Source organism: Gopherus flavomarginatus, chromosome 8 (genome assembly GCF_025201925.1).
Source record: "Gopherus flavomarginatus isolate rGopFla2 chromosome 8, rGopFla2.mat.asm, whole genome shotgun sequence".
In the NCBI taxonomy this organism is placed as follows: domain Eukaryota; kingdom Metazoa; phylum Chordata; order Testudines; family Testudinidae; genus Gopherus; species Gopherus flavomarginatus.
The window spans coordinates 27016299-27043454 of NC_066624.1; the positions used below are offsets into that span (position 1 = coordinate 27016299).

At 43.0% G+C, this 27156-nt stretch overlaps 1 protein-coding gene across 1 annotated transcript; it reads left to right on the plus strand.

The window, feature by feature from the left end:
- The first annotated feature begins 4405 nt into the window (after window positions 1–4405).
- LOC127056830 (putative P2Y purinoceptor 10) lies at window positions 4406–16325 on the plus strand. Its single transcript, XM_050965126.1, has 2 exons — window positions 4406–4585; window positions 14639–16325. Exon 2 carries the CDS (start codon window positions 14693–14695, stop codon window positions 15791–15793), a length of 1101 nt encoding a protein of 366 aa, XP_050821083.1. The 5' UTR covers window positions 4406–4585; window positions 14639–14692; the 3' UTR covers window positions 15794–16325.
- The last annotated feature ends 10831 nt before the right edge of the window (window positions 16326–27156 follow it).

Genomic DNA, 27156 nt, shown 5'->3' on the forward strand with positions numbered 1-27156 from the left:
GGATGCACAGGGAGGTTCCAGGTGCAGGGGCAATGGGAGTCTGCATTGGGGACCAAGTGAAAGTGGTTGGAGCTCAGCCAGGGTGTGTGTGTGGGGAATCTGGGTGCAGGGGAGGTGGGGTTGTTGTACTTAAAGTACTGCACAGAATCTTTTCAGGGGGAATAAGGCAAAGGCCACATTCATTGGTAATACATGTATCAATCAGCACTGTATCATAAGAAGATGATCTGTATTACACTCATGCACTCACATACACACATACAAACACACTCTGTCTTCTTGTTGTTACCAACAAGTTGTTCCCCTTAACTTCACTGGCCAGGTGAGTTAGATTGGGGAGGGGTAGAGCTGGGCTTCTGCCCATCTGGATCAATGCTCCAATGTTGTCAAGACCCAGGGTCCTCTGCAAGACACCTCACATTTATAGCAGCTTAATGCAAATCTGTGCCAGATTCAAAATCTGCGTCCATTGGTCCTTTGTGCTGCTTCCTTCTAGGTGTTGTCCCAATACTGTTCAAAGAGGGTGTTTCCAAAAGAAGATGCTTGATTCTAACCCCCCGCCCCACAGGCCATCAATATGTCTGCGCTTCTTTAGTGAGCCCACTTGACAAGTTTGATTGTCTTTGGGTCTGGCTTCCATCCCCTCTCCAAATAGCTGCCTGGAGGGGCTTGCCTTCCATGTCTTGCTCATTCACACCTCATTTATTCAACATGCCAATTGATTAAGGGAGTGTGGGAAGGGGGAATCTGATTCTACTCCTAGCAAAAAGACATTTTTCTTCTACTTTAACTATCCTTAGGAGCTATTACATTATACCAAGGCTTAACACAAAGTTTTCTATAAGTTTTTCCTTTTTTCCTTATTTGTACTTCCTTACCCTGTTAATGTTGGAGTGCCTTTTTCCCATAGGTTACGAGTCCATTTACCTCAAGCTTATTAGCATATACATCATTAGTTACCATGGCATTCTTATGGTCAGACATCTGTTGATGTTCCTAAAGTAAAATATCACAAACAGGTACAAACTAGTAAGCTTGTGGTTACCTATCTGCAGTTCAGTCACTCCAGCCTTCTATCTTGTGATATCTTATGATCTGCAGTTACTCCTGGTTAGCTGCTTATGCTGAGGCTTTTTGGGCCTTATGCCTTGTTTAGCTAAGCTACTGTCTTGTCTTACATGCCTTTTAAGCTCATTACATTACTGCCTTAACTTATACCCAGGCCTTACCTAGAAAATACCTACGCCTATAGGCTACTTATGAGAGGGCTTGTTCCTTGCAGGTTGGACACACAATCCCTCACCTGATGTGCCCTTTAGTATTTCAGTAGTACCTGGTGAAATACTACCAGAATTTCAGAGGTAAGTGGTGATCCTCTCCCTCAAAAGATCAGAACCCTGTTGTGCTAGGCAATGCGCACACAGAGTAAGAGAGTGTTGCCAACTGACAATTTTATCATGGGTGTCACACTATGTTGTGTTTTTCTTCAAGCTGCTGCTACTGGAGTCAAGGGTTTTGGTGAGAATCTCAGCTTTATTTATTTTTTAAAATGCAAGTTTCTAGCCTTTGTTGCAGAGCAAAACTCTGAAAATATGACCTGAGTGCACCCTACAAGCTCATCACCCACCAGGTAAATAAAAAGAACCCCAAATTTATTTATTTATTAAAAGCTCATGCTTTTTAAGAAGATCTCATGATTTGTGGGGCCTGACTCATGATTTGTGAATGCTTGAGGTTGGTAATTCTGCAGTCCCTGACCCAAGGTGTGTGCAAGTGTCAAAACACAAAAGGTAAAGAATAACTTGGCCATTAATTACTTAAATTTATTTTAAAGTATAAATGAATGCCACTCCTGTAAACACTATTTATATCCTTTATGGTGAACTTCAGCCCTTGTTAGAGGGCCTAAACGAGTCATCTGCACCACTTGGCTCATGAAGCTTAGGTTTAAGTGAGCTCTAAGTAGTGCATGGGCTTCGTGCCAGGACTCTGCCCAGTGGTGAATTTCACTTGATGTGAGTAAAAACCCCTTACTTCAGAGAAGTGCAACCTTGTTTTACATACATCCTTCAGGTGCATCCTGTTTGATATGAAAAAAATGTTCTCAGTTTAGAGAAATGTTGATATGCATTTGTCCTTCTGCCCACAGAATACCGGTTTATAGGCTTAAAAGGATATACATTTAATTTCACTGCCTCTTTCAACTTCCTTGTACCTTCTGTCAGCATTTATAAAAGCAGAGGTTATACCCTGTAAAACGTGCACTCATGTAGAACTATACTTAAGCGAGGATAGTTAAGCAAAAACATACCTACATAGAGTTTATTCAGTCCGTTAGACAAGAAATAATTATACACTTCAATGTATGACAATGGATTTTTAAAATTAATACCTGTGGGCAAGATTATCAACCTGTGTAACTTTGGTTGCCAGAGATGTCACATAATAGTGCATTCGGTGATGCTTTCAATGACCTATTTTCAGAGGGCAAAATAAACTAATAGGTAAAATACAACTACAGGAGGAAAGCCCACATTTTAAAAATCTCTCAGTTGGACTGTGTTCCCACCCCTTTGGTTTTTGTAGACATTTTAGGGAATGAGTGCGCCATTTCTTTGCTGAAACAGCCACTTTGAAGCAAATACTGGAGAAAATGCACAGAAAACGAATTTTGAATTTGTAAACCTGGTCACTGTCTTCCCAACACTGAGATTCAAAGCTTCCAGTGAGTGCAGGAAGCCATTGACATTGCTGACTCTTATTCATATTCAGATCTAATTAAAGTGATAAACAAGGAAGAATAATTCAGGACCCCATAGATCTGTCTATGAGTTTTAAAATATAAGCACACAAGGCCAAACCATGGACCTGCACAAAACTCTTTTCCCCATAGAACTTTTCCCTTGTGCAGGCTGCAGAAAGCAAGTACATACTTGGGGTTATAATAGCAATTGCTGCCTCTTCCCTCACATGGAGGTTTGGACTAGTGGATCCATGTAGTTGCAAATGTACAGGCTACATTCCCACTTCATCTAGATAATCCTTCCCTCGACAACTATTTTTCTACTGCCCCAGAGAGAAGCACCATGAAGCACTGTTTCATGGGCTATGGAGGGTTGGACCAAATAGCGCCTGTTCACTGTAATTAGTACCTTCCCCTGCACAGAGGAATCATGGGGAAACCACTGCTTTAAGGATTTTGTATGTTTAAATACAGTGGGATGGGGAAGGAAAGGATCGGGATTTGTCCCACAGCAATTGCCAGAGGATTTAAGCAAGAAATTATTGTAGTTTATACCTTTTCCTCTTCTCCTTCCATCTTGATACCCCAGTGTGCATCTGCTTGTTTTGAGTGACCTTAAAACCAACCCAACAGGATATTATAGCAAGAGAAAGAATATATTTCAATTTAGTCAGCATCTGTACTAAGAACTGGGAGCACTATGCCAGCTCTACAGTGCTGCCATGTTATCTCTGCAGATGTTGGGACATGATATGTGATGTACGTCATCATATCACATCATTCAGCAGGAAACAATGCAACTGATAGTAACTCACATTGCAATGTATATATGCCATTTTTTGACAACACCGAAAGTAATATGTCATCACCACTGCATGCAGTACCATGCATAAGGAAAGGATATCTTATACATATGGAAAAGGAATTGAATGAGGCAGAGAAGAGAAAGCTATATCTGGAACACATGACACTGGACATTACATGCCTGTATAAGATGAGAGTACTTTTAGAACATTCAAGCTATAAACCATCATATATTTCGGACATGGAAACTAAACCAAAATTTCCCACCTTTCAGTCATTTTGAACTATTTAGATCAGGGGTTGGCAACCTTTCAGAAGTGGTGTGCCGAGTCTTCATTTATTCACTCTGATTTAAGGTTTCGTGTGCCAGTAATACATTTTAAAGTTTTTAGAAGGTCTCTTTCTATAAGTCTATAACATATAACTCAACTATTGTTGTATGTAAAGTAAATAAGGTTTTTAAAATGTTTAAGAAGCTTCATTTAAAATTAAATTAAAATGCAGAGCCCCCCGGACCGGTAGCCAGGACCCAGGCAGTGAGAGTCCCACTGAAAAATCAGCTCGCGTGCCGCCTTTTTAGTATTTGCTCACTAGCAGATTTTTGTGCATACACAGTTTTAGCAAACAGATGAAGTCTACAATGACAAAACGTCACAGGAAAAAGTAAAGCATAGCTCAACTGAGGGAATGCACAGAACATAGCAGAAACTCCAATTCTGTGTAAAATTAAAGCCTGACTTGCATCAAAACAACATCATCTGAATTGTTTTAATGTCAGTAGCTGAAAACACATTGGGTGGCTAAGTGAAAAAAACCAGAGGATTTCCTGTTATTCAGTCACTGCATCAGTCTGCAGATGTCAGTGGATTTTGGAGTACTAGGGCAAGAGGGATAATTCTCTCTTCATGTGAGAAGTTTTAAAAAATCTCTCTATCGTTGGAATCTAGAGCATAAACTGTAGCTAATAAAAACCATTTTGCTTTCTCCCTACCCTTCACTGTGGATATTTCCTTCTTGAAGAATGGAAGTTAGAATGAGGTAAGATTTATTTTTGCTGAACTTTTCCCGTTGTAAATTCAAGACATAACAATATTCAGCAATACTATCCTATGCTTTTTTCAAGAGAAACTTAAAACATATGCTTGTATTGGTAGGCTGTCCTCAGCAGCCTTTGATAGAAGAGCAAATTGTTGTTTCATTTCTGAGTGGGTGGGTAAGTAAAAAGCAATGCATTGTGATAGAAGGACTGTATGAGAAAGCAGCTGAAGACTGTTCTACCGAAAACATTACGTTAATTGATAGGATATTACTACAGATCATTCAGTTCTGTTTCACATATTCTCTTTCAGTTGCACGTGTTAAAAAGCTAATGATAATTACTATTTAAACAAAAGCTGTAGAAAGTCTCGTCTACTTAAATCAGAAACTCTAGAAAACTATTTCAAGTCATCAAGTGAATTTTTATTAAAAAGATGCATTTCCCCACTGCTGCAGTATTTGACTATAATTCCAGAGAGGAACCTTTGCCATAAAGTTCAGATTCAAAGTTTGGGGTTGTTTGGATCTGGAATTAGGTCTACTTTGATACAATTCATAAACAAATAAATTAATAATAATAATGAAAAGACTAGGTTCCTACTGCCTCTTTGAATTTGGAAATCCTAAGCACAATACCACAGAAATGTAGAACTGGGTGGGGCCCACAGTGAGTCAGAGTAATGATAATTCCGGCAGTTTCCACTGATGACTACTGTAATAAAGACCATATTAAGTACATGGCAGAAAGTTAGGTTGCTGATATATTAGTGCTTCTTTGCATTTATGTGTATTTTAATTATTGGCTTAACCTGATCAATTGAGCACATGGCTACTCTGTATAACTCAAGTTGCTATCACCTTTACCTACATCATCCCTCCCCCCCATTCCTTGTAATGACACCCATTTTGTGTTTCCAGTCTTCAGTTACCCTGTAAACCCTTCACAACAGGAACAGATTGTTAGTATGGATTTATACGGCATCTGATATAATGGTACCTTGAACCTGCTTGAGACCTCTAGGCACTACTGCAATAACAATACCAAAATCGCAAATATATTTAGATGATTAAAAGCTACAGTACATTAATATTTTTCCAAGGTCTTAGAAAATATAACTGACTCATAACATCACTGTCTTTACTCAGGTGTAAATGAGGGCAGCACTTAGAAAGAGTCCAAGGGGCCAGAGACAGAAAGGCAAGAGAGAAAATTCACCAGAGGTTCAGCTGTGAACACACACAAAATAAAAATCACTTATTTCAGGGAGTATTTTGTTGAAGGAGAACTGGATTTAATCCAGATTGACAGCAGCTTGTCAATGGGTGCTAGCTGCATTCATTCCATGTGTGTGTTACAACCAAGAGTCTACTAAACAAAAAACAAGTACAAGCCAACCAGAGTGGCCCATACGTTTTCCCCATTTTAGAGTCTGGTCAGCACAATCTCTGTGTTTCTCTTTTTAATGCCTTGAGGCCAAAAAAATCTCAGTTGCATTTAGTTAGCTGCTGGTTGGTTCCTGAGCTGCCTCTAAACCCTTGATGCGAATTCCACCCCCCCGCCCCAGCCTGATTTTATTGGTTAGCTTGGCAGGGCCTCCTTATGAGTACAACATGGAGGTCAGGTGTTTTAGGATTTGGGGACCTCTCCAAGAGGCAACAAAAAGCCTGTACACCCTTCCTTAGAAAGCCACAGCCTTCAAAAAGAATAGTTAGATATGAATATCTGATTTCTCTGTGAACCACCTAACAATTTCTGGCCCCATAGCTTCCTCAGAAATACAGGGCCAAGGCCTCACTATTACTTGCCATCAGGCAGAGAAATAGCTTCCCTGGATTCAAAGAGCAGTTTTTACCAGTAAAGCAAGGGTTTAATTAACACTGAGTCTTCAGGCAGCCTTCGTGTCTGGTGCGAGATGGAGTTAATTAGTACATCGATATTGAACTCTGTCTTGGGAAGACAACTGCCCAGAAAGACATCACATTTCATGTGTCCACCAGGGAGTTGGGGCTGGTGGGATCTTTTAAAGAGGACAGTACAGCCCTAGAACTCAAGGGGTCTGATACTAACTTCACCAATGCTGCTGTAAATCAGAAGTAAAGTAATGCTAAAGTACCAACAGTAGCCAGGAAAAGGTGCTAGCAATTTATGACTGTTCACTGGTCTGTTTGGAATAAGGTTTAATTTAGGGTATTTATCAATTTCTGATGTAAAAAAAAAGTGCCCAGTTACACATCTACCTTGTTAAAGATCAAAATACAGCCTCTGTACAAAAAATGCAAAGCAAGCCCAAGCACATTCTCAGGTACAAGGTTGAGAAAAGAGATGGACATGTCAGGTCACTGAACATGGGATCTGCTGGACAACTTGGGAAGTGAATTCCACAGTTAAGGGCCTCTACTGACAATGCCCTGATAGCAGTCCCTGTAGGGTTACGTTTTGAGAGTTTGCTTGAGTGCCCTAGATGACCCCATCCTCCCTCTGGTCAGTGCCATCCTTCTCCCTGTTCCAGACTCATGACCTGCCCCACTCACCCCTTTCGGAGGTGAGCAGTCCTGAAAGCAAGGAGCAAGATGGGTGTGGCTATAGAGGGGACTGGTAAGATGGGCCAATAACCTTGGGGACAGCAAATACCTCAAGTGCTCTGAGACCATGAACAGCAGCAGCACCAAGCTTATGGGGCCATCACCTTTTGTGGTGCCACCTCTCCCATAGCTACTGCCAGCACAGACCCCCTGGCGGGATCAGTGAGGAATAAAAGAAGTAGATGATCAATAGCCTAGTGCAGACAAGCACATCAAGGACAGCTTAACTCATTCAGCCTGCTGCTTTTTCTCCGACCACTGGCAGCACCACTCCCCGCCCAATGGTCATCTCTCTCTTCAGCAGCAATTACTTTATTCACGGTCAGACCATTCACATTAAGCTACGCGCAGCTTTTCCAAGGACATCTGTTATGCATATTTAAAAATATACATTTTTGATTTTGAAAAACAAAAGCATGCTAGCCCACACTAACATCTGCTTTGCCAAAGTTAATGGTCAAAACTGGACCTACTTTTCCTACATGAGCAAAGTTCATGTATATTTATCTACATAAGCATTTATTTATTTCAGTCTTCAACCTGCTTTAGTGCATTTTTGAAATAGTGACAGGAGAGAAGAGTAAACTCTTGAAAATTGCAAAGTGGAATAAGTAGGAACGTAAAACAATGTTGACAAATACCTTGACAGTGTTTTTTGTTGTTGTTATTGTTTTTGAATACTGTCAAGCCCTGTTGTCATAGCTCCAAACAATAGGATATTGGCACCTTTGCTAAATACATCAGCATTACTTCCTCCTAACTACATTGGTCACCTTTAGAAATGTGCCAGTTTTGCTTCAGATAATGGTTACTTTAGCAGTTGCAGTAATATCTAAATTTCCCTATGCTTACTCTAAGGAATCAGCAAAATTCTGCAGAGATTGGAGTAAAGTTACTCTGGATTTAATTAAGTACTCACAACTCCAGTTGAAGATAATGGAGGCTGTGGATATTCAGAACCCCTGGGGGGGGGGGAAAGCGGGGAGAGAGGGGAATCAGGCCCTTAGTTACCCTAGGGTGAAAAACTCTCCAGTATTTAAATGTGAGCTCACTATTTGGGGCAAAGATTAAAGATAATCTAGGCATGGCCCAAAAACCTAAACAAATAAATTTGCCCCAGTTTTTAATAAGAGTAATGAGAAGCTTAGGGGTAGTAGCAGGGTAGGTAATGGAAGGAAGGATATGGAAGTAGAAATTACCCCATCCGATGTGGAAGTCAAACTCAAACATCTTAATGGGACCAAATGGAGGTGGGGGGGGAGGTACAGATAATCTCCATCCAAGAATATTAAAGGAAGTGGCACATGCAATTGAAAGCCAAATAGACAGGGTTTTTAATAGGTCTGTAGACTCATGGTCATACCCTTTGACTGGAAAATTGCTAATGAAGTACCTATTTTTAAGAAAGGGAACAAAAAGATCCAAAAAACTACAGGCCCATTAGTTTGATCTCATTTGTTTGCACAGGCTTGGAACAAATTTTGAAAGAGAAAGTATTTAAGGACAGAGTTAATTGATAATTGGAATAAAATACAACATGGTTTTACAAAAGGTAGATAGTGCCAAACTAACTTGATCTTGTTTTTTTTGAGATAACTGATATTTTAGACAACAAAAATGCAGTGGATCTAATCTACCTGGATTTCAGTAAGGCATTTCATAGAGTCCCACATGGGAAATTATTAGTTTCATTGGAGAAGATGGGGATTAATATAAGAACTGAAAGGTGGGTAAGGAGCTGGTTAAAGAAGAATCTACAATGGGTCATATGAAAGATGAACTGTCTGGCTGTTACTAGTGGAGTTCCTCAGGGTTCAGTCTTGGGACCAATCTTATTTCACTTTTTCATTCATGACCTTGGCACAACAAGTGGGAGTGTGCTAATATAATTTGCAGATGACAAAAAGTTGGGAGGTATTGCCAACATGGGAGAGGACCAGAATATCATACAAGAAGATCTGGATAACCTTGAAAACTGGAGTAATAGAAATGGGATGAAATTTAATAGTACAAAGTGCAAGGGCATGCATTAAGGGACTAACAACAAAAATTTTTGCTGTAAGATGGGGTTGTATCAGCTGGAAATGACAGAGGAGGAGAAAGACCTGGGCATATTGGTTGATCACAGGATGACTATCAATATGATGCAGCTGTGAAAAGAGCTAATAGAATCCTAGGATGTATCGGGCAAGGTATTTCCAGTAGAGATAAGGAAGTGTTATTGCCATTATACAAGACACTGGTGAGACCTCATCAGGAATACTGTTTTATGTTTAAGAAATATTAATTAAAACTTGAACAGGTACAGAGAAGGGTGATGATCAGAGGAATGGATGATCAGAGGAAAGGCAATGCTACCTTATGAAAGGTGTCAGAGTAGTAGCTGTATTAGTCTGTATCAGGACCGGCTCTACAGTTTTCGCTGCCCCAAGCAGCGCGCCGAATTGCCGCCCCGGCGGCAGGAGCAGCGTGGAGTCCCTGTGCCATTAGGGCGGCAGGCACGTTTCCGCGGCAGTGGCAACTGGGCAGTAGCTTCTATGTTTAGCTGAAGCCGCCCCGGACAGCTAAACATAGAAGCTGCCGCCGAATTGCCGCTATTATGGAAACGCGCCTGCCGCCCTAAGGGCACACAGACTGCCCCTCCCCCGCCCATGGTGGCAATTTGGTGCACTGCTTGGGGGCAAAACAAGGGGGACTGCCGCACCTTGCAGAGTGCCACCCCAAGCACCAGCTTGGAATGCTGGTGCCTGGAGCGGGCCCTGGTCTGTATCAGCAAAAACAACGAGGAGTCCTTGTGGCACCTTAAAAGGGCTTGGCTACACTTGCGAATTACAGCGCAATAAAGGAGCCCCGGGAACCCTTGCTCCAGGCCCAAGCATGTCAAGCGCATGCTTGGGGCAGCAAGCCGTGGGGGGCGCTCTGCGGGCACCGCGAGGGTGGTGGGGAGACTGCCTTTGGCAGCTTGCCTGCGGAGGGTCCGCTGGTCCCGTGGGTTCGGCAGATCTCCCGCAGGCAAGACCCTCCTGCTGTGCTTGGGGCGGCAAAATGCCTAGAGCTGCCCCTGCCTTGCTCACTCCCCGTCCACACTGGCAAGGAACGTAGAGCGCTCTGTCTCCACGGCTACAGCACTGCTGGTACTCCACCTCGGCGAGTAGAATAACATTTGTTGTGCCTTGGTTACAATGCACGGGCATCAGTGTGAATGAGGTGTTGGGTTACTGCGCTCTGATTGACCTCCAGAAACGTCCCATAATCCCCTTAAGTCAAGTGGCCACTCTTGTCATTGTTTTGAACTCCTGTAGGAATGCAGAAATGCCCTTTCAAAGCTCCATTTATGACAGCCAGCATGCAAGCCCTTACTGTGGAATGCTGTGTGTGTGAGAGAGAAGATGGAGGGGGAGCGAGGGGGATCTGCTGCTGTCTGAACTTACAAGACAATATGTTGACATGCTCTCAGCCCCACAAAACCCAACTCTCTCTCCCCAACATACACACAACACACTCCCTGTCACACTGTACCCCACTCCTCCAATTTAAAAAGCACATTGCAGTCACTTGCATGCTGGGATAGCTGCCCATGATGCATTGCTCCCAATGCCACTACAAGGGCCGCAAATGTGGCCACGCCAGTGTGCAAGCAGCTGTCAGTGTGGACAGATTGCAGCTTTTTCCTTACTGTGCTCTCCGAAGGCAGGTTTAACTCACAGCACTCTACATCTGCAAGTGTAGCCATGCCTTTAGAGACTAACTATTTGGTCATAAGCTTTCGTGGGCTAAAACCCACTTCTTCAGATGCACGAAATGGAAAATACAGAGGCAGATATAAATACACAGCATATGAAAAGATGGGAATTGCCTTATGAAAGGCGACCCGGACAGCCTAACCAAACAAAGGCTGAGGAGAGAGATGATTGGTCTCTATAAATACATCAGAGGGATAAATACCAGGGAGGGAGAGGAGTTACTTAAGTTAAGCACGAGTGCTGACACAAGAACAAATGGATATAAACCAGCCACCAATAAGTTTAGGCATGAAATTAGACAAAGGTTTCTAACCATCAGAGGAGGATTGAAGTTCTGGAACAGCCTTCCAAGGGGAATAGTAGGAGCAAATAACCTAACTGTCTTTGAGACTCAGCTTGATAAGTTTATGGAGGGGGATGGTGCGATGGGACTGTTGACAATAATGTGTGGCCCATCTGCAACTACTAGTAGCAAAAATCCCCAATGGCCAGAGGTGGGACATTAGATGGGAAGGGCTCTGAATTACTACAGAGAATTCTCTCCCAGGTGTCTGGCTGCTGGATCTTGCCCACATTCTCAGGGTCTAACTGATCACTGTATTTAGGGTTGGGAAGGAATTCCTCCCCAGCTTAGATTGGCAGAGACCCTGTTTTTTTCCCCACCTTTCTCTGCAGCATGGGGCAGGGTCACTTGCTAGTTTAAACTAGCAGGTAAATGGTGGATTCTCTGTAATGTGAAGTCTTTAAATCTTGATTTGAGGACTTCAGCAACTCAGCCAGAGGTTGTGGGTCTATTACAGGAGTGGGTGGGCGAGGTTCTGTGGTTTGCATTGTGCAGGAGGTCAGACTAGATGATCACAATGGTCCTTTCTGGCCTTAAAGACTATGAGTCTTTGAATAAAAGGTAAAGGCCTCATCCTGCAAACACCACTAAACACAGGCTGGGATCGTCAGGTGGGCTCAGCACACACAACTGGGGCCAGAGTGCTCAGCTCCTATTTAGAAATCAAAATTTGTGGCTAGAACTTCAGAAGAGCTCAGCATGTGCATGGTAGGTGCTGAGCACTTCTCAAAATCACGCTACAAACTTCTCAGTGGGAGCTCCTGGGTCCAGAGCTCCTTTGAAAATTTGGTCTCAACTGTGGGTTCTAAACTCTGGCCAGGAGCTTTTTAGAAAATTCTAGCCAGAGGGCTTACAAATGTGAGCAGGCTTATTGACACCAAAATCATGTCTTTATTTATTACACATCGTCATTAATGCCAGTCAGATTTTCAAGCACTATGATAAAGATTTTGCAAGATCAGGCCCTGATCTCTTAGGGCTGGTCCACACTACGGGGGGAAATCGATCTTAGATACGCAACTTCAGCTACATGAATAACGTAGCTGAAGTCGAATATCTAAGATCGGATTACTCACCCATCCTCACCGCGCGGGATCGATGTTCGCGGCTCTCCCTGTCTAGTCCGGAACTCCGTTGGGGTTGATGGAGTTCCAGAATCGATATAAGCGCGCTCGGAGATCGATATATCGCATCTAGATGAGACGCGATATATCGATCCCCGAGCAATCGATTTTAATCCGCCGATACGGCGGGTAGTCTGGACGTAGCCTTAGAGAGAAGCAAAAGAGACATTAACTCTGATCCAGCTGTGACACCTTGTGGTCAAGTTAAAAATTATATTCATAGCATTTGGTGCCCGGGTAAAAATTACATGGTTTAGTCTTAAATTATGGTGTTATCTGTGCCTCATTTTATAAACTGCTACATGAACAGTAATCCCTTTGCCTAAGAAAATGTTTCCTCAAAAAGGTACTCAGAAAGGATGAAATTCATCACAGTAAAGAAGGCCTGCACAAGTACCTCTGCACCATTTAAGCCCTCAATGTTGGGCATATATGGCACATAGAGATTTATGCAGGTGCATATGGCTGAATGTCACCCAAATTGGAGAACTTCTGGGGTAACTGCAGAGAGATATTTTTCCCATCATGTCTGGAATGGTTAGATGTTATTTTCTGTTATTACAAAATGATGACTGCATTATACTATGTGTGTAGTAATGCATTTCCGATAACAACATAGAAACTGATGCACGTTTAGTTAGATATTAGTTTACTTTATTAGTCCTAAATATGGAGCCAGAGCTCTGATGGATCTGTCTGCTCCTTTCCATCACAGACCTCCTCCACAGTCTGTTGTCTGCTAGCCTTGTCCCTTATTTAAGCTATTTATTGTTTTACTTATGATAATCTAATACAAGACCTCTATGGCAGTTGTTAAAGATGCTCAGACAGTCTCAGTTAATTCAAAACTATATTTATTTAATCTCTTGTTGGAAACATCTGTAGGTCTGCACGGGGACACTGATTCGATAGGCATTTGAATACAGTATGCAATGAATGAAGTCAAATGTTATGGAGAACCTAGAGATCTGAAGAGTAGCCTGGCAGCCGGCAACGAGCTGATTAATAGCGTCACTGTGGTATTAGGACACTGTCAGAGTCAGCAGCGTATTACCGCCTAGGCCAACAAGGCCTAGGTCTAGGGCGGCAAATTTGCTCATGCCCCCTCCCCAAATCCCCAGCCCTCCTCCTCCACCAGGCTTACTGTGCTTCCCTCCTTCCTCCCAGGCTTGCCATGTGAAAGCACTGGGAGGGAGGAAGAAGCAAGTAGCGGCACGATCGGAGCCAGAGCAGAGGTGAACTGGGGCCCGCGGGCACTGAGAGTAACTTGGGGGGGCCGGGAACCGCTCCCCATCCCAGTTCACCTCCGCTCCACCACTGCCATCCTCCAAGTGCACTGCAACTCCCCTTCCCTCCCAGGTTTGCTGCGCGAAAGCGCTGGGAGGGATGGAGGGAGGGAGAAGCGAGTAGCAGCGTGCTCAGGAGATAGTGGAGGTGACCTGGGGCTGGCGGGCGTGGGGAGTATCTCTTGGGGGGGTGGGCAGGGAACCGCTCCCTGCACCAGCTCAGCATCACTCCACCTCCCCCATTCCTCGAGCACGCCACAATTCCCCTTCTCCCCCTTCCCTCCCTGGCTTGCTGTGAGGAAGTGGATGTGCGCTGGTGCGGGGGGCAGCAATTTTTTGTGGGCCTAGGGGCGGCAAATTTGTTAATCCGCCACTGGTCAGAGTAGGTTTACATTCTGGATGGAATTCCATAGGACTACCTCCAGTCAATGCTGACTGGATGATGCACTGAATCAGCACATTTAAGAGATGGCCCAGTTCTTTATTCTTCCTAGTCAACCCACACAACTTTCTGATCATTGCTGGCTGGCTATGGGACCCTGGCAGAGTAGGGTTTCCAGATAGCTTGTGTGTCTATACCCAAATCTCAGAAGACTTTGGGCTGGTGAATGACTGTAATCGAAGAGTGAATATGACCCAAGGATGCAGATGTTCCCGAAACAACTACTCATGCTGGGATGGCTACAGAGTTATTCCATTGATAACTGTATTGGGAGCTTGGTCAAGTGACAAAATCTCTTTTATGGCCCTACTACTGATGGTAAAAGCATCCTCTTTGCTTGTCATTTTAATCTCGGTTTCTGTAATGGAGTGAACCACAAAGCTTTTCTTTATACTCCTTCCTTTTCCATAGGTATTTACTATGTGTAAGGTCTCATTTAAATGTGTTTGTCTGAATTAGAAAATACAAACATCAATATTAATAAACACTGAACAGTTTTTGCCTTTCCTGTCTTTGTTTTTACTCTCTACAGAAATCCTTCTTCCATCCCCATCATCTCCTAAACGAATGCACAGATACATTCAAGATGCCGAGCCACATATCTTCAGGAAACTGCACTGATCCTCATATGGGATTTCAGTCCTCCCTATACGCAACCACTTACACCATAATATTCATACCAGGTCTTCTGGCAAACAGTACTGCATTATGGGTTTTATGTCGTTTCATCAGGAAGAAAAACAAAGCTGTTATTTTTATGATTAATTTGGCTGTAGCTGATCTTGCACATGTTCTCTCATTACCTCTTCGAGTGTATTATTATATAAACCACACGTGGCCTTTTGGGAGTTTCCTTTGCCAGTTATGTTTCTACCTGAAGTATCTCAACATGTATGCAAGTATTTGTTTCCTTACCTGCATAAGCATTCAAAGGTACCTTTTCCTCCTCCATCCATTCAAAGCCAAAGACTGGAAGTGCAAGTATGATGTCACCATTAGTGCTGTTGTGTGGATCATCGTTGGGGCTGCTTGCTCACCAGTTCCAATCCTGAGAAGTCCTACCTTATCCAACAATACAAACACCTGCTTTGCAGATCTTGGAGTGAAGCAAATGACTATGGGAGCTTCTATTACTTCAGTAACGATAGCTGAATTATTAGGGTTTGTGGTCCCCCTAGTTATTATTGCATACTGCACTTGGAAAATGAGACACTCTCTACAGGAATGTCAAGTGCCCTTGCAACAGAGAAGTGAGAAAGAGAAAGCTTTACGGATGATTCTGATGTGTGCAGCTGTATTCTTCATATGTTTCACACCATATCATATAAACTTTCCTTTATTTATGATGGTGAAACAGAATGTTATTACAAACTGCGCCATACGCAAAAGCACTCTTCATTTTCATCCAGTTTCTTTATGTCTTGCAAGTTTGAACTGCTGTCTGGATCCAATCCTCTACTACTTTATCACATCAGAGTTTCAGAACAAATTATTGCGATGTAGCGGCTTTGCCCTCAGGAGTTGTCTCGTGGACAAAGAGAGTGACTCACCTTTCCAAGAAAGCAGCGATGATATTAAAACACAAAAAACTTTTTCATGTTTTAAATTTCAGTCTCTTCCAAAACTCTGGTCAAATAAATACACAGAAACTCCTCCAGCTGAACCAGAGGAGCTTTTATTACAATAAGCTTTTCGAAACTCAAGACAGCTTGTTCAGCATAGGTGCAGTCCAAAGCTCAAATGGAGATCACATTAAGCCCAAAAATACGCACTGAATAACATCTCCAGCCATTACGTCCAGGGTATCCAGCACAGAAAGACATTTTAACTTTATTGTTTGTTTTTTTAAATATCATCCACCCCAATCACTACAACTTTCCCATGCAAAATTCTCTCACATTTTTTGAATCACCGGTTAGGTCCTATAATTTATCTTCCTTAAAAAGATGCTCCTGAATGTAATCCTAGCAGCTGATCTATATACATGGCCGCTGAGAGCAGGTTCAGGCCCTCCAGCAAGGGCGGACCGGCTAAACAGGGCTGACAAAGCCAGGTAAGCCGGGCCCCAGGCCCCCTTCCAGACAGCCAGGCCCCGGTAATTTGTATTGGCTTCCCCCCTGCCTCGTTGGCCCTGCCTATATATTGAAATACCATTGACTATAATGGGAATTCCGCCATCAAACAGTTACAAAACAGCTACAACCTAGGGCTCCACATAGGCCATTTCCATTGCTGAGGCTGATGCACCCATAAAAATGTTATGTCATGATTACGTCTCTGCTTTTAGACAATCCTTGCCATAAAAACTTTTACCCAAGGTACATTTAGAATATCTGGTATATCTGTGAATACATTTCTAAATCATTAAATTAATGTTTTCTATTGAAAATAGTAGCTTGGTTTGAGTCTTGATTAAACATAATTGTTTCAATGGATTCAACAGAAAAGGAACAATTTCTGATAAGATAAAACCTTTGGACATTCTTGAAAATCCTATCAATATTCTGGGTTGCTGGGAAGGTTTCCATTTTTGCTTGAATTAATAGCAACAATACAGCCTTCCAAATGACAATTTACTCAAGAACAAGACTGAATTAAACTTCAGCTTAAATACTAAATCCAAAAAGTTCTAAGCTGCAGAAGCTCTGAAAAATTATAAATACTAGGCTGCACTTGTTCAGCAGAGAGGTCAGTTTATTGAGAAATTAAAAAAAAAAATGCTTTCAAGCAACTCTGCTCTTCAGCAGGATTCACCCTGAAATACTCAATCCTTGTCTAGACTAGAGGAAAAAAGATGTTGTTTTTTTAACCTCCACTGAGTTAGCTCATTTGAGCTAGTTAAGTCAATTGAAAGCCCCAGTTAATGTCACTGTAGGCACAGCTTAAAACCTTTAGCTCAGTTTTGGCAAGCTGTGTTTTAGACTATGTTTTCCTGGGAAAAATGTGTGCTTTTATGTCAAGAGAGCTCTACCAATGTAAAATCCTAGCAGAGACAACACACAGGTAGTTTTTACCTCAGTGTAGCTAGTTGAGGTCAACCTCAGGTGGAGGGCATAGCACTGAACCTCAGCTAGCTACACTGAGGTAAAAATCACCAGTTCATTGTGTCTGCTAGGATTTTACATTAAGTTTGCAAACTCAAGTTAGTTACCTCCGTGTAAAAACATACCTTTTTTAGTGATGAAGACAGCCTTAGAGTCCTGCTTAGACTATAATTTGACCTGCTAAAAATCAAGCTAAAGATGTCTACAGGGGTTAAGTAGCGGTTTCCGTTGAGTTGAATTGGCTCAACTGAGTTCACTCCATTGAAAAAAGCACCTTTTGAATTGTCTAGACAAGGCCTTGGACACTCCATAGCCTCTTCTGTTCAGAATTGTAGCTGTGGCGGCCCATAGGACTTCTTGGGAATGGTAGATGCTGAGATGGTTATTTACTAGATGAACATTAAAGAACAGATTGTGTGTGCAAAGGGGGATGAAGAAGAGGGACAATAGAGACATCTCCATAACTTGTTTACCCTTGTAGAGACCACGTACAGTTGCAAGAGGGCACTCTACTAACCAGCATTGCCAACTCTTACAATTTTATCGCAAGTCTAATGATACTTGGCATTTTACTTCAAGCCCTAGCTCCTGGAATCATGTTAAAAAAGCTGAGATTCTCCTGTAAATAAGTTTCCAGCCCATGTACTTTCAGAGAAAGCTTAAAAATGTGACCTATGTGCACCCTAAAGGCTCAGACACCAGGAGGCACATAAAGAGAACACAAAATGTGTTATTTTTAAAAAAACATGAATTTTAAACCAATCTCATGGTTTTGGGGCCTAATTGATGATTTTTTTGAATGTTCGCATTCGACACCACTGAGCAATGTTCCCAGCTAGCATTGCCAATGGTGCAAACAGAAACACAGTGAGTGTGTATCCACAGTCACTGGAGAAGGCCCTGAGTGAGGGGGTGGAACAAACCTGTATCTATTTAAAGAGTGATATGCACCAGATTGCATAGGCCAGCCCTACAGTATAGAGAAGCAGAGCCCAGCAGAGATACTGGATCCTGGTTCTATATTTTACAGGGCTGATGCTGTGAACTGCTCAATACCTCTTGTAGGGGCAGAATCCCCTCACCACACAAGTCAACAGGAATTGAGGGTAGACAGCTCCTCTTGAGGCAGTCAGCAAATGTCAACACAACCCTGGGCTGAATCTAATTCTGATATGGCACTAGTAAATGAGAAAGAAGGGCTGATCATTGTGACGGGATTCCCCCCAGGGTACAGCCTGAGGCTGTCGGACCACTGTGCCCCCTTAACTCTCTCCAGCCTGGGCTGTCTCTCACAATGCCTTGCTAGTGACCAGCAGCAAACCCCTCCAGGCGCTGTGATCACTCAGCACAACCGCATGTGGAGCCCCACACCCAGCTATATTGAATGAATGTTCCCAGAGCCACCCATGAATCACACAGAGAAAGGCACCAGCCAATTCCCTGCGTGCCCCCACCCCAGCTCCCAATACTGTACCCCAGGAATATACTATTTAATTTATTCATTGGTTCACCACTTCAATAATGGAAACTGGACATACACCAGCCTTTGTCAAACCTGAGCAGATTTGCTCCCACACTTCATACCAACTCACTGGTAAAGTTAAACAGTTAAACAAATTTATTGGCTATAAAAAATAAATTTTTAAGGTGATCGTGATTGGTAACTAACTGACTTTTTGCCTAAAGAAATAAAATATAAGCATGCAGTCTAAATTCTCAATCCTATTAGACTGGGCAACATCTAGATAAAGCAGTTTTTCTCACCTCACTGGATATTGCAGTCCATAGTATATAGATTTCACCTTTGAAACCTGGACCAGTCTCCTCAGTTGGAGTCTCAAGTCTTCAGCATCCATGTTGCTTGCAGTGAGGTGGATGAAGGAAAAAGGCCCAGTATGTGTCCACTCTGTCTGTTTTATACCCTCAGTCCATATGCTTGGAAAACACAAGTCCAGGCATGTCTGGGGGGCATTGCCGAGTCTTTCCAAGCAAGGTTGAGCATTTCCCCTGGTGTGGCCTCATGCAGGTGAGTCATTGTATTGTAACTCCATTGCTGGACAATGGCTGTTGATGGGTTGTTTCACATCCCACCAGGGAGTTGGTTACTTTCCTTGCTGTTGCCCCTGGGGAGCGAATATCTGGCTGATTCCCCAACTTACAACATGTTTTGACCACCATAAAGCATAATTCTCATAACTTCACATGCATTACTGATATACATATATGGATAGAGAAATGACTTTCAGTAGATCGCAACCTTTCCCCTGATACCTTACAGGGCATGCTTTATATATAATATCACAATTATATACAGATGAGAAATACGGGGGGTTATAGGTCGCTCCCCCATGGTACAGAACATCACAATCATATAGTCATGACTGAGCAAAGTGTATGAAGATGACTAAAAATATATGCTGCCAACTGCTGCTCAGTACAGAGGCGGCAGATGTAATGTTTTGTACTAATTCCCTTCAGCCCACAGCACGCACTGCTAACAGGCAAATTTAGTTTAGCCATCCTTTTTTTCTGCCAACTGTGCTCACATTTTGATCTTAATGAATGATATATTTTGCACAGTGGAGTGCAAGAAACACACTTTTCTATTGCTCTTGGCCAGAATGAAATTGACACCAGTGCAGAGGAACTATGCAAAGCCCTGCATACCAATTAAACCCTCGGATATGTTGCCAATAAAGTTGGTTCTCCATACATCAAGAAGTTGCTGCTGCGAACTAACAGAAATGATAGAGCAAAATGCAGGCTGATGGTAAAAGTTAGGCTCCCGTTAAATTTTAAGACCGAGTGTAGAATAGTTTCACTGATAAATGAATGCACATTTCTATCCCATGTTTCACTTCTGGTAAAACGCAGATTTCTTTGCAATTCACTGCTCATGTTTGCCAAAGCAATTCTGAGAAAGATCAACAGACAACTTGAGGTAATTTACTTGGGTACTTATAGTACAAGAGAGACTGTCAGATATGCAGCAGTTAGGTTCTCTAACCTGAATTGCCTTCAAAGAAACATCGGTGTTTTGCTCACTTCCTTGCTTTTCAGAAATGCTGACCATTTTCAGAGATGAAACCAGGCATCTGGGAGAATTTACAAAGGATAGTACAAAGCCCTAAGCACAGAAAGCGGAACACAGGAAACCAAAGAAAAAGAGGTTTGTTTAATTCAGATGAAAAGCCATGTTTGTAATAACTGCATCTATTCTAGGGCTTTTATTGGCATAGCTATGTTGTAAAATAAATCACACTGCTAACCAGCATAGTTATGCTGGTAAAACTTTTTAAGTGTAGACAAGCCCTAAAAGGTAAACTACAAATGTGTGTGCCCTGGAACAAATATTTAGGGAGTGTCTATGCTGGCTTTTTGGCGGACCTTGAGAGTCTTAATGCTCAACTCAATAGCATTTGTGTGTCTGTTTTCTTAATTTTTTCCCAGGTTCTTGGGTTCAGGTCACCAGATCAGTCTCTTCCAGGCTTGTCTGTCCAACAATCACTCCATATCCTCTGTCCTCCTGTACACAGTCTATCCACTGATTTCTTGGCCAGCCTCTTGTTCTCTGCCCAAGAACTCTAGCCTCAAATGCCTTCCTAAGAGGATTCCCTTCATCCATCCTTTGTATTTGACAATACCATTTCAGCCTCCTCCTGGCAGCTTCTCTCTAATACTGCAGGCCTTGGTCTCACTCCTGATGACATTATATGCATGTGGTCCAGCAACACCAACTCTCTCACTTTCCTCAAATATCTCACTTCAATAGCTTCCGGTCTTCTCAAGTGCCACTCTTTGGTTGCCTATTTCTCTGATCCATGCAGAAGAGCTGGTTTTACCTCGGTATTGTATAGTTGTCTGTCTGTTTATATGAAACATGATAACTTTTGAACCCCACATCTAATTAACTCCAAAATTTCAGGGAATGATCTACACATTAATGGCCAGAATCTAATTGATTTGGGGGACAATTAAAACAACATAAGAGGGAAAATAGAGGACATATGGAACTGCTGTCATCTCTTGATGTCTCCCATAATGCCTTCCAGCATAACAATACCCCTGCTCATCTTCACAGTAGAATTTAATATGTTGACACTTGAATAACAGATGAGAAAAAATTGGTCTCCTTGCTGGGAACCTGGGGGGAGATCCTCAGCCAGCAGGGACAGCCAGAGACAGAGAAAAAAGGAGGCTTCATTCCTTCCCTCCTCTCTCCTAGCCTCCTGCCTTCTAAAAGCCTGCTCCAGATGGGAAAGGGGGCATCAGCCATCCACTCTTTCCTTCCCAACTGAGGGGAAGAAGGATAATTTGGAGGTGCGGTGGGGAAGGAAAAAGGACAGGCATAGTAAGGGGAATAAGGGACCCCAGTATGCAGGTCACACAGAACTCCTGCCATGGTGAGATTGGGAGAAATTGCAAGGACTCTCTGAAGTGGACATGAGGGGCAAGTAGGGAACTTGCAGGATGGTATGGAGAAGTACAAAGACCCCCTGATGTCTGCAAGAAGCTTCTACAGAAGCTTTGAAGGGTACAGCATCCTCCTAAAAACATGTTAATTGGCAACCAATTATCTCAAGTTAAAAACTCTAGTGTTAACATATCACATGGCAATAGTAGGTCTAATTTCTAAATTTCTGAGCACCATTGGGACTGATGCTAGCTTATTTCCAGATTTTTGGACTAATATTTATAAATACATGCTATTACACAAACTTCACAGCACATTTCCATAATTCACACACAATTCATTTCAAACCAAGAATACCAGAGGAAATATTAATATACATTGTCGCTGTCTCTCTCAGCCTAGAGTAAATCACAAATGCTTCTATCCTGGAACTAAACATTTGGGAGCATCCACAATAGCCTTTAAAAAGATGTTAACTACCTTGAGTTACTTACATTAGAGTTGATTGCTATACATAGCCTAAGAAGATGGGAAGAAATGTAATAAAATGGACACTTATGAAGGAAAGATGGGAAAGTTAAGTGAGGCACTGAAGAGTTAATTACCTGATTTTCAGATGTGAAGAACTCCTGCAAACCCTGCCCCCCCCTTACATTCATGCCCAATAGGTGGGCACATAGCTTTTACACAGGTTCTCTGTTGTGGTCCAGTCATCTAGGCCTTGTCTAGACTGGAGATTTGCCCTGTTTGGAGCCATCAACATAGGTACACTTGTGCAATCCTAGTGTAGGCAAGTAAAGCCACTGTCATGGCACATGGAATCAAAGACATTCTTAAACAGAAGGCATCTCTTATAGAAAACTACAAAGTACAAAGGCAAACAGGCTTTGACATAGCTCAGGTTCCAGCTTTGTTCCCCTTGTTTAGTAGGGACGACACATAGGACACAGAGCCATCTTGTGACTGAATAATATACTGCAGTTAAATCTATTACTGTCACATCACACACTGGCTGAATTTACCCCAGCTGCAAGCAGTAGTAAACTCCACCAGTGCAAATAGTAGCTTTACCTATTCACTCTAGGAGTCCTACCACTGCAACTGCACCAACAGCTGGCCATGGAGGGCTGAACTTGGAGCAGGTGTCTGGGATAAAAAAGGTCTAAATATCCTGGGGAGGCAGGAGGGAATCCCACCTGAATGATTAGAGGGAGCATGTGGCTGAGCATAAGAACAAAAAAAGTTAATAGTTGTGTAAGGGGTTAGAAACAGAGAAAATCTGAGTGTGAACTGGACTGGAAAAAAAGGAAGGTGGATAAGGATAATTGAGACTCTGTGAAAGCTCTACTGCTTTTGCTATTAAAAATCACATCTTTTCAAAGCCCACATCTGAAGGGATTAAACCTTTGAAAATAAAAGTGGGGTCAGCCAATGTTATCCCAGCATCTGCTCAATGTAGTTACTAACTTTTTATTAAAGATGAATAAAATTGCCTAGTTCTGATCTATTAATGGCTGGATGCTATGACCTTACTATTCAAGGCACTTACACTCAAACTGCAAGTCTCTCCACCTTCACATGTCTTCACTCTCATCTAGTCTGAATAAGAGAAGACCTGAATTCCTGAAAATGATGCACCAGTTGCTTTCAGATGACAGAAGAGAGATCTACAGCTGTATACTGGCATGTTCACATGGATGGATTAGAGCTGTATTTGCATTGGTACCCAACTTGTCGCAGCCCTAAAGCCTATGCTCAAACACGGCGTCTGTTTGGCCAATTGTCGGTCAAAAGGTCACATTGGTACCGTGTGCAACACCATAGTGCCATGTGCATTTTCCCGCTCTTTTTGCCTGGTCACCTAGGGGTCAGGCTAGTGCCTTGTGCAAAAATACCAGCGTGCCGTGTGCATAAGGGTAGTGTGCCGGGTGCAGATCCTGTTTACATGGAGGGCTCCAGCTCGGAACCTGGAAGGTGAAGGAGCTAGGGACCAATCAGATGCTGACACGAATAAGAGCCTTCGAATAAAACCATGTCTCGCGCCAAAATCTGCAGGAGTATCCGCATGTTAGCTGGAAGGCCTGATCACCCTTTCAGCCAGAAGGGTCTCCTGTGGATTTAGCCGGCTCGGGTCATGTTGTTACGGATTTTTTCCCGCCAATTTGTCATGCCCTTGGTGTCTGTACTGCTGGTCAGCTGCGCCTGGAGTGTGGTATATGCATTCTAATTGCTGTAAATACTCTGTCTGCTTAGCTTCTTCCTTTTCCCCCTCTTTTACTTGGTACCAAGTTATGTATATAGTATATGAAAGTTAAATTGTTGTATTGATTGCTATTGTGGTTAATTGTTGTACTTTATAATATTTGGTTAATCTATATAGTTTACTCAGTTTGGTGTATCTGCTCTAATTTCTGGTGAGCAGTTAATCACAGATCATTTGGTTTCCTGTTGTTGTTTGTAAATAGATTGTTTCAAGTTGTGTAAATATTCTCATTCTAATAGTATTGTTAGTTGGTAAAAGTGCTCCTCCCCAGCCCAAGTTGCAACTTATCCCCCATCAATAAACGGCCACGTGGTTTTGAACTTTCAGTCTGTCACGTTTTGATTTTCCTCACTCGATCAAAAACTTATTCGAACTTGTATTGGTCTCGGACACAACTAAGGTTAGTGACAATTTCTGCTGCGATGTTTTACCTTTATGAAAGCCATGCAGGTGGAGGGTTGTCACAGTAAATGAAATCAAAATGGAATTAGATTTTAACTCTTACTGGTACAGCAACTCATGGGAGGGACACAAAGGGGGGCACCAGCTAAAGGGGGGGCACGTTATCTCCCCACGTGACCCCCTCATGTGACTCTTCCCTGCTCTGTCCCCAGCCCCGGGCCCCCACACTCTCCCTGTCCCCTCCCAGTCCACATTACCTGGGGCGGAGGACCCTGTCCTCCCACTGTGCCAGCTCCCCCTGGCATCTGGCTGCTCTTTCTGGCAGCCAGGCCCCGGAGCAACTCCTGGATGCTGCCCAGTGCAGTACAGCAGCTGCCTGGGAGAGTGCCAGGCAGCAGGGCTGGAATAGGAGAGGCTCTGGCCTTCCGGCTCTGGCCCTGCCGGGGTACTTGAATCTGAGGAGGGTCATTTGACCCTTTGTGCCCCTCCCACCAATCACCTTTATGGCGCCCCCCATCACAAAAAACATTCCGTGACTAGAGCCCTGTGCAGATACAAATTTATACACATGGATGTGGATATCCACAGATAGAAATCAGTATTCGCTGAACCACGGGGCTCTCCCAGGAACCTCAGCAGCGTAAGAAGCAGAACGCTCCTCCAGTGCATCTGTACTGCCACCAGCCCCAGCAATAAATGTCTTAATGATACGGTGTACTGGACTGTACTGGCTGACTTGCACCACTGGGTATAACTGTGGCTGCACTATGGACTTTTGTCTGCACTGCTATGTTTGTCTGGAACCACATCTCATCACACCCCTGACTGATAGCTGGTCCAGAAAGTGTGTAACATAGAGCAGGACTTGTTGCAGGCTAAACTCAGGCACTGCTTTCTGCTAATAAAGAGAGAAGGAAATGGGACAGAGATGTTTCTGCAGGGAATCTCTATGAACAACTTGAGTAGAAAGGTTTGCTATTTGAGTCACCAGCAAAGCCCAACCTCAGAAAGGGCTTATCAGTGTCATAGAATTTAAGGCAAGAAATGACCACCAGATCATGTGATCTGACCCCCTGCACAGCACAGGCCACCAACACCACCCAGAACCACACACTAAATCCAACAAATGAAATTAGACCATAATGTTACAGACAACAGGAGACAAGACTATTTTATTACAGTGGCTGAGAATAGGAGGGACCAAGGTGCACCAATGCTTGAGGTCCCTGAAATGGCAGGGATTTGATTAAGTGAGATATGGTTGTAAAACTGGAGGTTGAAGGTAGTTTGTATGAAAGTGATCATGAAATGGTAGTGTTCATAACTCAAAGGAAAGGTAGGAGTAGGAGCAGCAGAACAAGGACAGTGGACTTCAGAAAAAAACAGACTCTAACAAACTCAAAGAACTGGTAGGTAAGATTCCATGAGAAGAACATCTAAGTCCAGGAAAAGTGGCAGTTTTTCAAGGAGACGATATTACATGCAAAACTGCAAATTAGCTGGATGCAAGGGAAAGATAAAAAGTGTTCTTACTTTTCCTAATAACCTGAAATAAAAAAGGAATCCTATAAAAAGTGGAAACATGAACAAATTGGTAAGGAGGAGTAAAAAAAAAAAAAAAAGTAGCATAGGAATGTAGGGACAAAATCAGAAAGGCTAAGGCACAATTCCAAGCAAAGGATGTAAAAGGCAATAAGGAAGAGGTTCTATAAATACATTAGGAGCAACAGAAAGATGTAGAAAAGTGTAGGTCCACTAGTTAGCAGGTAAGGAAAGTTAATAACTGATTTACATCAAGAGATTGATGTATTTAATTCCTATTTTGCTTCAGTTTTCATTAAAAAGATAATTGTGTTAAGTATCTAGTCACTATTTAATATTAACAACAAGGGAGAATGAACAAAAGCCAGAATAGGGAAAGAACAGATTAAATATTTTTAAAATATTTTTCAAAGTAGATGGAGGGCCGTCCCTACTCATATGCAAAGTAGGGCACATTTCCTGGTGCCCTGTGCAGCTGCGTGCAGCTACCGCCCATGCTCCGCTCAAGCCCCGCCTCTTCCCACTCGTGCTCCACCTAAGCCCCGCCCCATTCCACCTCTTCCCCAAAGCCCCTACCCCGCCCCCATCCCACCTCCGCTCTGCCCCAGCCCCACCCCCACTCCCCTGAGGACTGTAGCAGGGCTGGGCCTTCGCTCACTGGCTGGAACTGCAGCGACCCAGACCCAGCCATGTTGCTGGTGAGTGGTGGGGGGAGGTTCGCCCCTGCCCCCCAAGCCAGCCCCCTGCCCCTCCCATGGAAGCCTGGGGCCAGGCTGCCCCTGCAGGGGGGCTGTGTAGGACCCCAGAATAGCTAGGGATGGCCCTGATTAGATGTATTCACATCAGCAGGGCTAGATTAGATTTATCCTAGTGTACTCAAGGAACTAGCTGAAGCAACCTTAACTGTTAGCAATTATCTTTGAGAACTCCTGAAGTACAGGTGAGGTCCCAGAGGGCTGCAGAAGGGCAAACATAGTACTATCTTTTAAAAAGGATCTGGGGAATTATAGACCAGTCAGCCTAATTTCAAAACCTGGAAAGACACTGGAACAAATTATTAAACAATCAATTTGTAAGCACCTAGAAGATAACAGAGTTATAAGGAATAGCCAGTATGGATTTGTCAAAAATAAATCATGCCAAACCAACCTAAATTTCCTTTGTGACAGGGTTACTGGCCCATTGGATGCAGTAGGGAGTGGGGAGCAGTAGACGTGCTATATATTGATTCCATTAGGGAAGCAGTAGACATGATATATCTTGATTTCAGTAAGGCTTTTGACACTGTCACACATGACATTCTCATAAGCAAATGAGTGAGATGTGTTCTAGGTGAGATTACTATGTGGTGGGTATACAACTGGTTGAAAGAATGTACTCAAACA

Bases quoted from the DNA above. Each gene is read 5' to 3' on its own strand.
- LOC127056830 (XM_050965126.1), top strand. From the start codon at position 14,693: ATGCCGAGCCACATATCTTCAGGAAACTGCACTGATCCTCATATGGGA.